The sequence below is a fragment of the Antechinus flavipes genome, chromosome 2 (genome assembly GCF_016432865.1).
Source record: "Antechinus flavipes isolate AdamAnt ecotype Samford, QLD, Australia chromosome 2, AdamAnt_v2, whole genome shotgun sequence".
Taxonomy (NCBI): domain Eukaryota; kingdom Metazoa; phylum Chordata; class Mammalia; order Dasyuromorphia; family Dasyuridae; genus Antechinus; species Antechinus flavipes.
The window spans coordinates 222276669-222290787 of NC_067399.1; the positions used below are offsets into that span (position 1 = coordinate 222276669).

The 14119-nt window shown below is 35.2% G+C and overlaps 1 protein-coding gene across 1 annotated transcript in view; it reads right to left on the reverse strand.

Moving 5' to 3' along the window:
• Positions 1-3765: 3765 nt before the first annotated feature.
• WDR43 (WD repeat domain 43) overlaps positions 3766-14119 on the reverse strand; it is a 41857-nt gene continuing 31503 nt past the window's right edge. Inside the window, exons 11-18 of the mRNA XM_051976219.1 lie at positions 13718-13855; positions 10861-10947; positions 9731-9762; positions 8673-8736; positions 7882-7995; positions 7134-7203; positions 5639-5691; positions 3766-5537 (exon numbers count right to left, since the gene is read on the reverse strand). Of these exons, the coding sequence (XP_051832179.1) occupies positions 5337-5537; positions 5639-5691; positions 7134-7203; positions 7882-7995; positions 8673-8736; positions 9731-9762; positions 10861-10947; positions 13718-13855 (759 nt within the window). The 3' untranslated portion in view covers positions 3766-5336. The remainder of the gene's footprint in view (positions 5538-5638; positions 5692-7133; positions 7204-7881; positions 7996-8672; positions 8737-9730; positions 9763-10860; positions 10948-13717; positions 13856-14119) is intronic.

A 14119-nucleotide genomic window follows, 5' to 3' on the forward strand; every position in this document is an offset into this window, starting at 1 on the left:
AGAAGTCCTGCTAAAGTACACTTTGCTATACCAAGCACTTCCCTAATATATAAGTAAGCAGCTAAGACACCAAAAAGATCAGATTGAAAACTAGTCCTAACTTCTTGAAGATTGTAATAGACAAAGCTAGGAATTAAATCCAGACCTTTTTTTCCCTGTACCTCATTAGGATCTGAATGGAAACTCATACCATTAGGATTCACAAGATGTTTTAAGATACCATTTTTTTTGACTGACAGATATCAAGATTCCAGTACAAATTCCTTAAGATCCTTTTCCAAGGATCTTATGAAAAAGATCTTATGATCTTATGAAAGATTATTCTGATAAAATAGTTCTCAAGAGTCAGGTACTTCTAATTTACAAATGTCAGTCAACATTTACTGAACATGCAGAGATTGTACTAACATCCAGAAATTCAAAGAGTACTGACTGAATACCTAATATGTGCAAAAACAGAGGGCCTAGCTATTTTACCTAAACTGAGGATAGATTACACAGCCAAAAAAAGAAAAGGAAATAGTTATGACTTCCTTAGAAGGATATTAGGCCAACGGTCTAAAATACACAACAGCAGAATAAATGCTCTCCTCAGCACAAGGAGATAAACTTTCCATTTTTTCTTTTGAAGGTAAGGAAACAAGTGAATTTCTTTAAAATTGTCATTGAAAGAAGCCTTGCTCATTGTGAAATAGGCCTAATACTAATTAGTTCTCATTCTAAGGAATGAGTGCCAAGTCCCACATGTCTCTGTATGAACTATCTTTCAAGGGGTAAAATAAAGAGCACCATCCAGTAGAATAAAACAAGTGAACTCTAGTATGAAGTGACACAGGATCCAGGATCCACAAAAGGTCTTGGAAAAATGCTTCCCTGAAAAGCTACTCCAGCAGAACTTTAACTGGAATACTATTCTACATTCAAACTATCTTACAGTGACAAGTATTTCTACAAGATAATTGCTAATTCTCCGAGTTTAACATGACCATTATTTGACGCCAATTTCTGGTTGATGTGAGACTGAATCTTCACTCACCCCACTGCATCCAACACTTGGCAACTCCTTCTATAAAGAACTTTAAGGCTGGCAAAGGTATTTACATTCATTCATTACCTCATTTGAGCCTCAAAACTACTCTGTAAGGTAATTACAAGAGGCATTAACATTCTTATAAATGAGGAAACTGAAGTGTAGAGTTGCCTGTAATGACAGAACTATTATTAAAAGGTGGGATTTGAACTCAGATCTTTTGGACTCTTTAGTTCAATTCAGTATCTGCCATTACACACTGCCTTTGTTGCTAGATATCTGGTTTTAACAACTTTCACACCATGTTTGCAGAAAAAGCAGTATCTTAAAAATCAGTCCCTTAGTTTAATTGACGTAACAACCTTACAAAATTGCTTTTAATAGCTGCTTCATGGCATGTTTTTTAATAGTATATTCTTTTGGCACAGATTTTAAAATATCTTCAATAATAATATCTCTATGGACTAAGTATTATTAATATGAAACTCCAAAACGAACTCTTTGAGATAGTTAAGGACTAACAATTTTAGATGGGAAGGCAGCAGCTTAAAATGAACTTGACCTAGAAGTTGGCACTGGATGGCTCAACAAGGGTTTTAACTCAACTTCTGTTCAACCCCACATCATATAACATACTTTCCTGCCTAATGGAAAGGGAACTTCAGTCACAAGTCCAAGAAGCACCAAATTTGAGACATATCTGACTATTCATTAGTCATATTATCACAGTAGATACTAATTATATAATACATAAATGATTACATTTTAACTGGTCAAAGAAAGGCTATGTAAGGATTTACTTATAATGTATTTTCTACAACTCAGGCCTAAAATTACATGCAGCTATCCAAAAAATCACCAAGTTGCCAATAAAGAAAATGGCATATTTAGGAACTACTATGACAGATATTATTACCATTAGCATTGTGATGTTTCATAAAAAATACGCTATCCCTCTGTTTTTCAGCTAAAATCATCTATGTGTATAGATGACTTCAATAACTGCAGGAAAATATTTAAGTAAGAAACCATACTTAATGATCATATTGAGTTACTATATCCAATCCACCTTAATCATCAAATCAGTTTTCTGTTTACAGGTTTATGAGGATGGATCGTTGGTTTTGTTTTACACACAGATAAAGTATATTATTTGTCCATAGCATTTAGGAAAACATTGATCTAGACCCATTCATGTCTAGGCACCTACAAGTTGGGCCACATTTTTATTCTATTACTTACCTATAGATAACTGCTAAGGCCACAGAAAATATTTGGGATAGAGGAGAGAAGAGAATAAGCATCTAATATGGTACTGTGGGAGGGAAGATATTATTTTTAGATGATGGTGATCTAAGCACATCATCTTTACTTAGCCTTTTGGAAAAAAAAACCTTGACCAGCACCCTTCTCTAGATAAAATTACTTATGTCAAATAGTTATCAGATTCAAATTACTGAGTTTTTTTCTCTTTACAACAGGGTTACCTCGTCCACACTGGTTAACTCTCATTAAATAAAATCCTCCTAAACATAAGAAAAATTTTAAACCACCTGAAATACTCCCATTCAACAATCTTCCATTTGAATAGCAAGCTGATTACCCATGAGTCAGGCTCATAGAATCAAAAAAGACACTGGACAAATCCAGCCTTACTTTATTTTACAGATGAAAATAACTAGGCCCAGAGATGGGAAATAGTTTGTCCAGTCAGAGATAATGGCAAAGCCAATGAAACTAATCAATATGATCATTGATTGGGAGATCATAATCCAAACTAAACAATCTTGAAATTAAAGAGAATAATGGCTAGATCAAATTACATAATAGAAACCATCTAAGTCCTTTAAGTTACCTGGATCATGGAAAAATGGCCCAACAAAGTGATGGGGGTTATTTCTATACTGTTCTTAACACCAATTTTAAAAAATTCTTCAACCAACTTAATAATGTGTCTAATACCTGACTGTCCTTAGAGGGAAGAAGGTAAGACAATGATATGAAGACCTTCTGCATCAAATGGATGATATCTTCAGACTGAGAAAGTCCAATGCCAGTGTTTTACTTTTTATCCTCCCTCCAACCTCCAGGTCATCTTTAAATCATGGACCAACAGACATCAGCTGCTATCCATAAAAATAAAACAAAGGCAAAAAGCTACTTACTAGCAGTGTATTCCTAAAAATCCATGCTGATCAATTTAGTCATTTCAGATACAACAGGCTGTTTATCAAAAATATCAGTACTTTGTAACATGAGTTCTTTCTAAATAAACTAATATGGAATACCCAAATCCTGAGTACCCACTATAATACCCAAACCTGCCAAATTTTCTTACATGTTAAAGTAAGAGTACTATTTACAACCAAAGGTAGATATGGGGAAATGATGGTTAAACCAGTATCAGCAACTCCCTTTTACCCACTTTCTACACATAATCCTACCAACACAAAGACTACTGAAATCTCTAATATTGATACAAGCCTGTTTGAGAATGTGGGGCCATGAGCGTTCAACTAAAGGATGATTCTACAAGAAATACATATCTTAAAGGCTTCTTGGCCCACTCTCTAATTAGGGCTTGGGAGCAAATGAAGGAAATGCTTATTTTCATGACAATTTCTACAGGTGTCACGCTTTAATATCAGTGTTCCATCAAGGCCACTGAAAATTACAGCAAGCAATGAAGCTATGCTTCTCCTTGCCTTTTTAGCAGATACCACAAGACAAGCAACTGGGTAAAGATGTACATTTATTCACTTTACAAAGAGAGTGGTGTTTGGTAGCCATAAAGAGCTCCATTTATAGACAAATAGACTGTACATACAATATGTCCATGGCCAGCTCAAACTCACTCTGCCCAAGATGATAATGTGGCTCCAATTCAATAAGCAGAGCAAAAAGAGATTCTTGTTTGGCCACTGAGATTAAAAACTCCCTAACAAATATAATTGTTTTAAATATTCACAAGGAAAAAAAAAAAACACCTATCCACCTAGCCCACCCTTCCTATTAGAAACCATGTTCCAATGAATATCCCCCTATTTAGCCCTAAATGAGGTCCAAAATTTTTCTTTTCAATTAAGTCACTGATAATTCTAAAAGATATTTTTTCAGAAAACAAAAATAAAAATATGGTTTACACATACATAAAAAAGCTTGAGTCCAATTTTTCTTTTAAAAAAATGGTCTCTAAATTTTGCCAAGCTTAGTTAATAGAAAGAGTTTCAAGAAAGCATTTAATTACTGTCATAAATATATTTTCCTTGGATAAGAAAAAAAAATCTGTTGCTAGGATGATCACCAATATTAACTGAAGCCAAAAGGAAGGAAAAATTGGTCTCTGTTCTAAAATCTTAATTGACGGTGGAAAGCTGAAGTGAATTCATTACTTCAGCAGCGACTGTGGGTGAATACCAAAGAACAGGGCGCAGACAATTGGCATGTGCTTTAAGAATGAACACTGGATGGATCCCTAGAACATGACTAGGGCACAGGGAACCGTTCATGGAGCTAGGATAATTGGTCATTTTGGCTTTTGAACTATCATGACTGTTTTTCTTTAAAAATTACTTAAAATTTTTTTTAATTAGCTAGATTTTCTGGAGTTTTTTTTGTTTGATAGGTGGGGTTGTTGTTGGTGGAATAGGAAGATAAGTCCAGTGACTGAGCCTGCCTGGTTCAGATTACTTTGGCCAATATTCCTAGAGATCAAAGGTGTTTTTCTAAAAGCCTGCAATCATATCTATACTTTCATTTTTGTTATGCTTTGTCTTCCACACAAAAAGGCAAATTTGGCTCATGTGTAACTTCTTACCAAGTTTACTCAGGACAGGGTCACACCTGGACCAGATTACATACCAACCTGCAATAAGAATGGATTCCTCCAAAGAACAGGTTGGGCTGTGGTTTTGATAGGGGGATGGGTTGGGGGGATAATTTCCTCATTTTTATTTAACTCAATTCTTGATATAACCAATCATTCCAGGACTTTATTATATTATAAAAATATAAGATATGTAGGACAATCGTGTCAGTATGTTGCAGAAAAATGTGTCTATTTACTGTGTAAAGTTTATTAACAATCGAAAGAAACATTCTTATTTACACAGTTAAGTTTGAGGTGAGAAGGAGAAGGGGGGCTGGCATGGTGAGACCACCATTTTGAATTTGGAAAGGTGGGAGGGCCTTCTGCATTCTGCCACAGAGGTCAAATACAGAGACTGCCCTCTCCAGGAGAACATGGCAGCATTCAACAATGTGAGCCAAAGTTTATAGTTCTATTGGCCTATTTTTCCTTTCTTCTTCATTCTTCTTCACTTTCATTTTCTGGGTCCAAATCAGAATCTCCATTTATTTCTTTTTCAAGAGCCATTTCTTTCTCCTCACCATTTTCTGTGTCCTGATCTATTTCTTGTTCATCATCATCATCATCATCATCTTCATCATCATCTTCGACTTCATCCTTTTCACTTTCTCTCTCTTCTTCATCCTCCTCCCAATTTTCCTGATAAATTAAAAAGCAAAGGAAACATTCACAAAGGCTCTTATCAGTAGGGTAGCTGTATGAGAAGGCTAAAAATCATGTCAGCAGAAATAGTTACTTACATCCGAATTTTTATCTGCCATTAATTCATCATCAGACTCCTCTTCAGAAGATTCTAAAAAACAAAATCTTTACTTAATTCCAAAAATATCTAAAACCCCACAAATACAGAACCTTATGTTTTGTTTCATAAAACGCTTATTTAGCAAGAACGTTAGTCAAATGACTATTTTTGACCAGATCTGTGGATTTATAATAAGGAAATTCCCTCTACCAATGCAGACTGGGCACCTTCTCTGCAATTCAGGATCTCAAAGAGTTACTTGGGGCATTGTTAAGAGATTACCTTTTCCAGGATCAGATGTGTTTGTCACTTCCTGACATAGCTAAACTTCTGATTTACTTTGCTCAAGCAACATTATTTAAATATTTTTTTCTTTTCTTTCTTTTTTTTCTGGGGCAATTAGGATTAAGTGACTTGCCCAGGTCACACAGCTAGGAAGTGTCCCACAGCTAGGAAGTGTTAAGTGTCTGAGATCAGATTTGAACTCAGATTCTCCTGACTTCAAGGGCTGGTGCTCTATCCACTGCGCTACTTAGCTACCCCATTATTTAAATATTTCAACAGCATTACATTTCACTGGACTTACAATTTCACTAGAATAAAGAATTCCTACTAAGAACATTTGTTCTCCTCCATAAAAATGTGAGCACCCTAGAGCAGAGATTTATTGTGTCTGTGTGCATGTATGTGTTAATTCCTTGTGATGAGTACAATGGCTGGAAAATAGTAGACACTTTGAAATATACTCAATGACTTGACTCTACCAAAGCAAGCCGCAGTTTTTCTGCAAATAAAAGTCTTAGAATTTTGCTTAGGACATTAACAGATTAAGTGTCTTACCCAGAGTTACACAGCTACTATGTATCAGAAGTAGGACTTGAGCAGAGATAACCTGATTCTAAGGCTGCTATTCTCTCCACTATGACACACTGTCCCCTTTTTTATTAGATATAAGATGCAAATGTTCTTAATGCCAAAGTCTCAATGCCTTCTGAAAATAATGCAACAAAAGAACCAAGTAAAATACTATATTAAAATTCAAGCTTTAAATAGAGAGCCCTGATAAAGTCCTTTAGCCTATGGGTTATAAAGATGCAGTCTCTCCCTCCACCTCCACCCCAAAAAAGAGTTGTGTGATAATAGTTCCATATTTTCTCTTAAGACTTGGTATCTTAAATGTGGAAATATATATAGAAGAATTACATATATTTAACATATATTGGATTACTTGCTGTCTAGGGAAGGGGATGGGGGGAAAGGAAATGAAAAAATTTGGAACACAAGATTTCTTCAAGGAGGATTGTTGAAAACTATCTTCGCATGTTTTGAAAATAAAAAAGCTTTAATAATAATTTTTTTTAAAGACTTGGTATTTTATAGAGTTCTCACTGCAAAACTGAATTTAAGAGAAGCAAAATTGAAATGATGCTTTTTATAATGAAGAATGCAATATCTATCAAACTTCAAATTCAATTCAAATTTCCACTCCTTACCTTCCTCATAAACCAACTTGGCTGTCTGCTCAGGTGGAGGCACACCTTGAGTTTTTTCAGATGCTGCCACCTAAAAAATGAAATATTAAGTGTGAAAGTCAGTCATAGCTTGGCTCCCTCTACCTTATACATTAAAAAAAACCAAAAGATAGAATAAAGGACCATATTTTCAAAATTTCAATGACTGATGGTTTTTGTCAGTGTGCAGTCGCTCATGCCCTACCACAACAGATCACACAACCAATAGAAATGATTTCTGAGAGCTGATGGGGCAAAGTTGGTGATAAGATTTATAAAATATGGCACAGCCACTTGCTTTCTGCAGAAAGAAGCACAGCCTGAGTCACTGCTCCCTTATCAGGAATAGCTTTCAGAGGATTCCTGAAAGACCAGGCAGACATTCAAATGTTTAAAAAAAAAGGAGAAGGGGGGGAGAGGGAGAGGGAACTTCATAAAATTTATAGAAATTGGAGTAAAATATAGCAGTGCTACCTTAAATTTCACATATCTAAGCACTCTCATTAGTTTTGCTTTCCACAAAAAATTCCAAGAATGTTTCATGAATTCTGACAAACAGGACATTTCCTAAAAATTAAGACAGGATCTTTCTACTACTGTTTATTCCAAACTGACCTGGCATATTTTATACTAAAACAAAGTAGGTATTTGTGATGGGATAAAACAAATATATCCTCATTACTACAACATACAAAATCTTTCACTGTGGATTAAATGGGGATATACATACCTGTGTAATAAGAAGGATGAGTTTTCCGTGCAGTCGAGAGAGCTTCCTTAAGGTTTTGACTCTGCTCTCCATCAACTGGTATAACATGCCCAGCTGGGGTACCAGGTCAGGCAGCTAGAGGAAAAATGACCAAGTAGCACTTGTCTCATTTTGTATCAAGTGAACAGAAGCATAGAGAATCTCAGAGAGCATAAATCATTTCCTTTAAACAGTCCTGAAATAGAACTACTCTCTGAAGTGAGGGAAATGACCAGAGGGGTAAAAAATCCATCTCATTTGCCTCTTCCTTAATCTTCTTTTCCCCACTTTAAGCCAGGTGTGAGTCAAGTCAACAAATATGAAGCATTCCTTGACACAAATGTTCACAGTGTGCTTCAAAAGAAGCGGTCCCTACTTTTAAAAGGCTTGTGTTCTAAAGAAGCAGGGGTGATTTAGAATCAACTATCAAAGTTAAGAGTATGGAGATGCAGGTTCAAGTTCACAAACCACAGGGGGAAGGAAAGCAAATTCAATTTTGATGAATAGTAATTTTGTTTAACAGTGATATAAACTGAAATTTTCATATGACATAAAGGATCAATTTCTTTTTGACAAAACTGAATACATTTTTTAAAAGTTTTCATTTGTGAAATGAAGATATCAATAAGGATGAATTCCAAAGAGCTGTGAGGATCAAGGGAAAATATATATAAAGTACTTTCCAAATATTAAAATACTTTATTACTATAGTATCATTATTAATTGTGTGTGTGGTTACCAAGTATGAGATGAGGTCTGCTGAAGTTACTTACTGTGGACAGATAAGACGCATGTATGGTTAACACAGATTTTAACCATGGAACCATAAGCACAGCACTGGGGGGGAAAAAAGAAAGAAATTTAAAACCCCAGATGCAAAATAATTCTGCTATTTATATTGTTAAAGGGGCTATTTTGAGCTTTTACACTGCACTAGAAATTTCAGGAGAATATAACATTATTTCCTTTGGAAACATCAAATCCAGGTGAAGAATTATAATCCTCTATGTTAAACTACCTAAAGAGTAAAGTTGGGGCAAAGAACTATATATACCCTTTCCCATCTTCATTCTATTGCAATGTCTATTGCTGGTACAGTGAGGAGAGCACTAAGATTTGGTATCAGAAAGACCAGAGTTCAAACATTGTCTCAGATACTCACTAGCTAAGTGGCCCTAGACAGATCATTTACCCTGTCTACTTCGGTGGGATAATAGCACCTACCTCCCATGGCAGTTGCAAATATCTATTGAGATAATATGTAAAGCACTTGCCTGATATAATGGACATAATAATGGGCTTTTAATGAGGGAGGAGGAAGAGAAGGAGAAACCAGTTGACAATTCATGTGCAAACATGTGCCAGAAAAACAAAGCCAAAGAATCTCAACAACCATGAAATACAAAAAAGAATTTACTTCAAGTTAATACCATCAGGTACATTTTAATGGCAAGCAATACAAAATATTGGCAGGATTAATCTTATTAGCTCCAAAGCTAACTTTAAACTATTTAAAATTAAGATTACTCTCCCTACTTTTTAATTGGCATTCCTGTAAGGAGGCCATAAGAGGAAAGTGAAGGACAGACCAAACTGATTGTTTCCTGATTTCTCAAAGAGCCATTGACTGTACAAGCAGGGATGCATTCATATTTTTCCTTAGGCTATCCTTAAATTCTTAAAAGTGTCAATAGGTATATCATTAAATTTTCAAGTGAATAAAAGATTAATTTTCAAAGACTAGGGCAGTCACAAATTTGGACTAAGAAACACTGTGGTCATCTCATAATAGTATACACATCAATAACAAAAAAGATAAAAGACACCTCACCTATTTGGATGTCCTTGCAACCTCTTAGTAAGCTGGAAAGAAAAAAAATAATTAGAAACAACATTCAACATATGACTTTATAATTTCCAAAAATATCTATTCTGCAAATATATGTTGCAAAAATAAAGGAGAAATATGCCAAAGTCTTGTCTACATTAGGAAATTTTTAATTTTATTTGTCAGTTTCCATAATGTTAACTTTTAATAGTAGGATATTAAGAACATTTAAATACTAAGAATAAATCTCTAATAGAGAAGGCTTTCTCTGGGAGGAAAATAGGTAGGAAATGACTGTCAAGGAAAAAAAAGGCATCAATAAAATGTTTTAAACTTTTAAAAAAAACTACACAAATTCAAACTGTTTATTCTCACCACCTTGTTCTCTACATGTTATTTGTTGGAAAAGAAACTACATAAAAAACTCTTCCTGGGGCTCTAATCAAAATTCTTTCTAAAAAATATTTCACCAATCCTAACAAGATTTAATATAAAGACTAAACCAACACACTACTATATTTTCAGGTATTTGAAAATACCAATTTTAGTGAGTATTCTTAATACTCTGAAGAATTATTTGTTAGTTACCATTAACTCCAAAGTCTGATGCCATTGGAAACTAATTCTTCTCCCTCCAAAGCTCATCTTTATATGCTTTTTAAAGGCTGGATTTATGTGTTATTCAATTAAAATTCTCAAGTATGTCCAGGTTTAAAAAAAAAAAAAAGATTCAATATAGAAAAAGCAATGTCAAAATGATTTTTTTCAATTAAAGCTTATAAATCTAGGGACCATGTCCAATTGACATTTCTGCTAATAAACTAAAAGACACACAACACTGCTGCATCTTACATCTTACAGCAAGCAATCCAGCAGAGGAATGTTCACACAATTTGAACTTTGAGCAGAGTTCAAAAGCCTGAACTAGGAATCAGCAAACCTAACTAAAATTTGAGGCCCACCCAGCCTGCCACTTACTAGGTCGGTATGACTCTGCATATCACAACTACCTTGTTTGTGCAAGGTAAATCTTTTTAGGTTACAGTACTAAATAATACTATTCAATAGTTGTAGTAGAACAAATCGTGCCTGTTTTGTTTTTTTTTTTAAACACAAAAACAATTTAATTTTACCTCATTCAATAAAGGAATAACAGCATACACTGGAATCCTTAACACTGTGTTTCTTATTAAGGTATCCTTTCTTGTTTGAAGTACTTTCTGTAAGTAAAGGATAGAAAATTGTTCAGTAATACAAATAAAAAGAAGGTAAGGATGCAAATTCAGTGCCCTGGATTTAGAATCACAAGACCTGGATTTAAGCCTTGGGATAGGCTCTTATGGATGATGTGACCTCAGGCAAGCCTTCCTGAGGCTCAGTTTACTACTTTCATGAAATCTCACCAAGATGACAGGTCAAAAGATCTACTCAATAATCTCCAGTACTCCTGAATGGCTCCCATTGGCATTCAAAGCACTTCATAACCTTAACCCCTCCTACCTTTCCAGTCTTCTTGCAGCCAACTCCTCAGCATGTCCCTTTTTGATCCAGTAACATTGGTCTCCTGTTTCATGAACCTCTAGGTGTGGTGCTGCCTCCCTCCTCAACTCTGCCTACAGACCTCCCTGGCTTGCTTTAAGTCCCAACTAAACTAAACACCTTTTATAGGTGGTTTAACACTCTTAATTCCAGTGTCTTTTGACTTGGTAATTTCCTGTTTATCCCACTCATTTTGTACATAGCTATTTGCAAATAGTCTCTCCCACTAGACTGTAGACTCTCTGAGGGCAGGAACTGCCTTGCCTTTTGGTATCCCTTAATAAATGTGTACTGATTGATCCATATAGTTGAACTACTTCTCAGAGAGTATCTAGTCTATCCTCTATAGTCCTTTCAGTTTACAGATGAAAATACTAAGGTCCAGAGAGGTTAAAGTAAAAATGAGATTTGAGAATCTAGATCTACTGACTAGAGCAGTGCTCTTCCCCCTGCCTTCTATGAGAACTCCATCTAAGTAAGAATTCCATTGTGCCCAGACCATGATATACTCCTTTTTTTCCTCTTGAGGCAAATGGAGTTAAGTGACTTGTCCAGAATCATTATGAAGTGTTAAGTGTCTGAGGCCTGATTTGAACTCAGGGTCTCCTGACTTCAGGGCTAATGCTCTATCCACTGCACCATCTAGTTGCCCCCATGATATACCTTTTATCCCAAAGTGACACAGTGAAAAGACTGATAATCAGGAACTTATACTGTTATACTGCATGTCTGGACCCTAATATATTCCTCTACAAGATGAAGGCACTGATCACGTGAAGTAAAGAGCATTAGCCCTGAAGTCAGAGGACCCGAGTTCAAAGCCTACATGTATATATTATATTCTTGATGACAACATAAGATAGTCAAGTATTCACTATTTGACAGCAAACAACATTTAGTCACATAAGTGATTGAAAAGTATACACTAAACAAGAGCTAATTGTTTGATCACAAAACACACTTGACCCTTAAGCTACAAAAAGTTCTACCACAAGATGTGGGAGGAACCCGGACCAAGATGTTTCTTATGTGCTCAAGATTATGCAAGATTACATGAAGAATGCAACAACAGAAAATTTATGTGCATATTCTGGTATTGGCATATATAGTAAGTTGCTGATACTGGTTAATGTTGCTTAGTTCTTCAATTTTTCCCTAATTACAAGGAAAGAATTAAAAGGGGGATGGCTATATATGGAAACAACTGTGATACAAGACATCAATAAAACCTAAAAATAAGATAGATCCACAGCAAAAACCCGACCAAGATGTTTCTTATGTGCTCAAGATTATGCAAGATTACATGAAGAATGCAACAACAGAAAATTTATGTGCATATTCTGGTATTGGCATATATAGTAAGTTGCTGATACTGGTTAATGTTGCTTAGTTCTTCAACTTTTCCCTAATTACAAGGAAAGAATTAAAAGGGGAATGGCTATATATGGAAACAACTGTGATACAAGACATCAATAAAACCTAAAAATAAGATAGATCCACAGCAAAAACTTTGTTCAACTGAACAAAGCATACGTAGAACAGATGTATCATTCCCAAAGCTGTTCTCAACTGTAATAGAACATGCTATGTACCATGCTACTAGAAAAAACTTCCCTTAAAGTTTATGAGGTAAACCTGATGATTTTGTTTAAAACTGACATTTATGCAGGTTGCACGAAACACCAAGATACTATAAAATCTCCTCAATTAGATTGCTTTTTAAATGATTAGTTGAACAATCCATGTAGGGAAAAAAGGCAAGAATAAATTCACTGCATGGATAATACATTCAGTAAATCTATTCAGAGCATAACCTTTGTTAGAGAGGAAGCAAGATAGAAACCTGGGCCAAGAAACTCGGTAAAAAATATCAACAGCGAGATGATTATGTGGGGGTGATTTCATGGCCCTTTCCATCACCCCAAATGCTACTTGATACAAAAAAAGGCTTATACAATGTTACAAGCACAGAATATATCATGCTTAATAAATCATACACCTGCCCACCCACACACTCTCATTTATATATTTATTTAAGGTCTCCTGAAAATCAGACAAGGAAGTGACCTGGTCATGTACTTCAGACAAAGATATCCCAGGTTAGCTAACTAATGGACATCTAGACATGACAGCGCCACCTCTCACTCCCACCAGAATCTTGAGACATTAAAAAAGCAATGGGAAAAAAGATTCTACAACATTGGATAGTAGCTCCTCTATGGAAGACATGGGTAAAAAGATCAGCAAAGGTTATGAGCTGAACCAATGAAAGAATTACACAATCTAATCCATTAAAACACGTGTGCATATACACAGACACATATGTACACTTGCCACATTATATTACCAAAATACTTTTTAGAGCTAGAGGATATGATCTCAAAAGAAAGTTCATGAATCACAACTGTGTTGCCATTTTAAATCTGTTCAAAACCAGCAAGTAACACTTACATTTAACATATAGCAGTCATTACTTTCTAGGCCTTGCACTAGAAGAACAGGATAGCTGTCTGCCTTCAGGTCCCCTTTTCTTTTTTCTTTCATGGTGTCTATATCCATTGCTCCCAATCGCTCTTCAATGCTAATTTGCTGAATGAATAAAAACACAAAGGTTAAAGCATGTTCTACTCCATTATTCATGCACATAGAGCCACACACTAAAATAAAATGTTGTCATTTTTCCTTTGTCCATGTGTCAGATGTAAGAGTTAACAAGGAGCAATTGTCACACACCCTCCCCCAAAAGAAAAACTCTTCCCTATTGTACTCAAAATTCATTATAGTGACTAATGTATGCAACAAAAATATCCATAATATACAATTTTTTTCTTTTGGTTAAAGAGCTATGATCAT